General features: G+C 55.4%; 1 protein-coding gene across 1 annotated transcript; it reads right to left on the reverse strand.

The window, feature by feature from the left end:
• N7462_002430 (camp independent regulatory protein) lies at window positions 1-1,377 on the reverse strand (the record flags this gene model as incomplete). The annotated part of the gene is made up of 1 exon (XM_057074156.1): window positions 1-1,377. One exon carries the CDS (start codon window positions 1,375-1,377, stop codon window positions 1-3), a length of 1,377 nt encoding a protein of 458 aa, XP_056937797.1.
• Window positions 1,378-2,343: the final 966 nt, after the last annotated feature.

Below are 2,343 nucleotides of genomic sequence, written 5' to 3' on the forward strand. Positions count from 1 at the left end.
TTATGCAGTGAAGACCCGGTCCAGCTGGCGCAGTGCTCTCATGTCCTCGCCACCGAAACCAATTTTATCGCTCGGAATATCTCGTGGTCCATCTCCGGTGACCGAAGCCCGAGCATTAGGCGGGCTTCCAGGCCCAGTCGCAGGGCTACCGATAGATGTGATCGGAGCCAGTGATGCGCTGTTCATCAATGAACTAATGCCGGGAACAGAGTTGGGTTCTGACTTGGGGGGAGTTCCCATAACCGCTAATTGCCGCACAGGAATTGGAGGAGTCTGTTTCAACAAGTGCGGGCTGCGGCTAGCTCCGTTCGCTTGTGATAAAGAACCAGATGGTACTCGTGGGGATGACATGCGATTGTCAGCAACGACATGACCGTAGACTCGGGGGCTCCGCTGCTCGTGGGGTGCATCGTGGATCAACCGAGGAGAACGCCCTGGGTAAGATGGGGGTCCCGCAGGAAGACCAGCAGCCATCGATGGTTCTGGGTGAGGCCGTTCATACGGACCGGAGAGGACCTGTGGAGGTGGAGGAGGTAGCGCATGGTGGTGAGGCTGTTGATGAGGCGGCACTTGATGTTGTGGCTGGCTGTAGGCGGGAGGGGGACCATTGCTAGCGGGCACAGGGGGAAGGTAGGCAGCAGCACCGGGATATGGCACGGCCACTGTGGGCGGAGTGGCCAACGGGGTGGGAGGCCAGGCATACGAAGGGGTGTAGGATGGGGGATGTGTCGCGCGGGCATAGGTACCCATTGGGTGCGGTGTAATGGGATATGTTGCTCCCGTCATCGGCCCCCGCGTCACAACTGGGAGGTTCTGCTGGTCGTTGACAGTCGACTCCGGATACAGGCCCTTTTGGGGTCGGACATGTCGAAGGGCGGGATCTGAGGAGGGTTGTTGTAGGTTGGCCGCCGAGGGGTGGGAGCGGGAGAAGTAGCTGATGAGGTGAAGATGTTGGCCAGTGGAGGTGGTGATACTGAACGACTGCTTCATCAAGCCATCAGGCTTATACCGATAGCCATCGGGGCCCTCATCGGTTCCGTCACCTCGGTCTTCGTCACTGCCACGGGTGCTCTCGGGAGTCTTTCCTCCTCGCGATACTGAGGGCTGAGACACACTGCCGCCACCTCGCTTGCCTTCCATCTCTCGGTAAGTCAGGAAGCTCCCGGACACACGACTGGCGCTCCATGATTTGCCGTCAGTCCAGCGTCGCATGCCCGCTTCTCGCTCGTCCCATACGAATACGGAGCCAGATCGAATGGATTGGCGCTCCTTCTCGGAGAGTCGACGCTGCACTCGTGGCAAGAGGCCAATACGACAGGCCTCGAACAAAATGATGGCGTCCGCGGGGGTGCGGACATGCCCGTAGTAGGTCTCCATCCAGCCTCGCAAGTCGACCGAAGACCCGGATGGGTGAGTTGCCTTGACGGCCAGGATGTCTGGCAGAGGATGAAGATGTTAGATGAGAAAGGTAGGGACAGTTTCAAGGACAGCTGGTTCTTCTAGTTGTAGCGTCAAGATCGATGAGAGCTGGAGTGAAGTAGTCAAGTGATGAAGTGGTGATGTTTGGGTAATGCGATGAGCAGGGTCCAGATAAGAGGCGAGATAAGATCCGTAGTTAATCGGGGTTCGAGGACGGAGTCGAAGTCGGGATTGGGGGAAGAGAAGAGAGGGAGGCTACCATATAAAAGGAACCAGGATCCGAGTCAGTGATGATCGGGTATGGGGTAGGCTGAGTATCGTGGGTGTTGTATTTGTATGGGCCGGCGGTTCCCAGTGGGTAAAGGCCGAGCTTTTTTACGTCACCCAACAGGGTTAGACGGGCGTATTTTTGATTTTAATCTTCTGGGGCGTTTTCGATTTTATTTTCTTTTTATTTTCCTTTTTTTTTTCTGGATTTGGAATTTTGAGATTATTCTTTTTTGGGGAAGAAAAGGCTGAATGAGCCTGCAGAGATTGGTAGTGGGGCTTTCCCGAGTGGGTTTTGGGTTGGGCGTAAAGAATGCCGACAGGAACACAGAGAAAAGGCTCTGTGTGCTAAGTGGGCCTCACTGGCCTTTTGGACCCCACAAGACTGGAAGGATGTGGAGTTAGGCCCTCAAACGGGTGTCTCAGCGGCAAGAAGCGGCTAGATAGAAAAAGCCCATCAAGTGGCGAGCAAGCAGAGATGGCAGAGGGAGAAGAGAAGAGAGGGGGAAAGAAGGAGTAGGGGGGGTATATAGATAGGACGATGGTGAACCCAGAACCCTCGAGAACTTCTACAGCAAAAGGCAAAATGGCACTCAGACCAGGCAGATTCGTCAAAAGAAGATTAAATAAGGGAACCGAGCCAGTCAATGCGGGAGC

The sequence above is a fragment of the Penicillium macrosclerotiorum genome (genome assembly GCF_028827735.1).
Source record: "Penicillium macrosclerotiorum strain IBT 26536 chromosome Unknown utg000002l_segment0_segment0, whole genome shotgun sequence".
In the NCBI taxonomy this organism is placed as follows: Eukaryota; Fungi; Ascomycota; class Eurotiomycetes; order Eurotiales; family Aspergillaceae; genus Penicillium; species Penicillium macrosclerotiorum.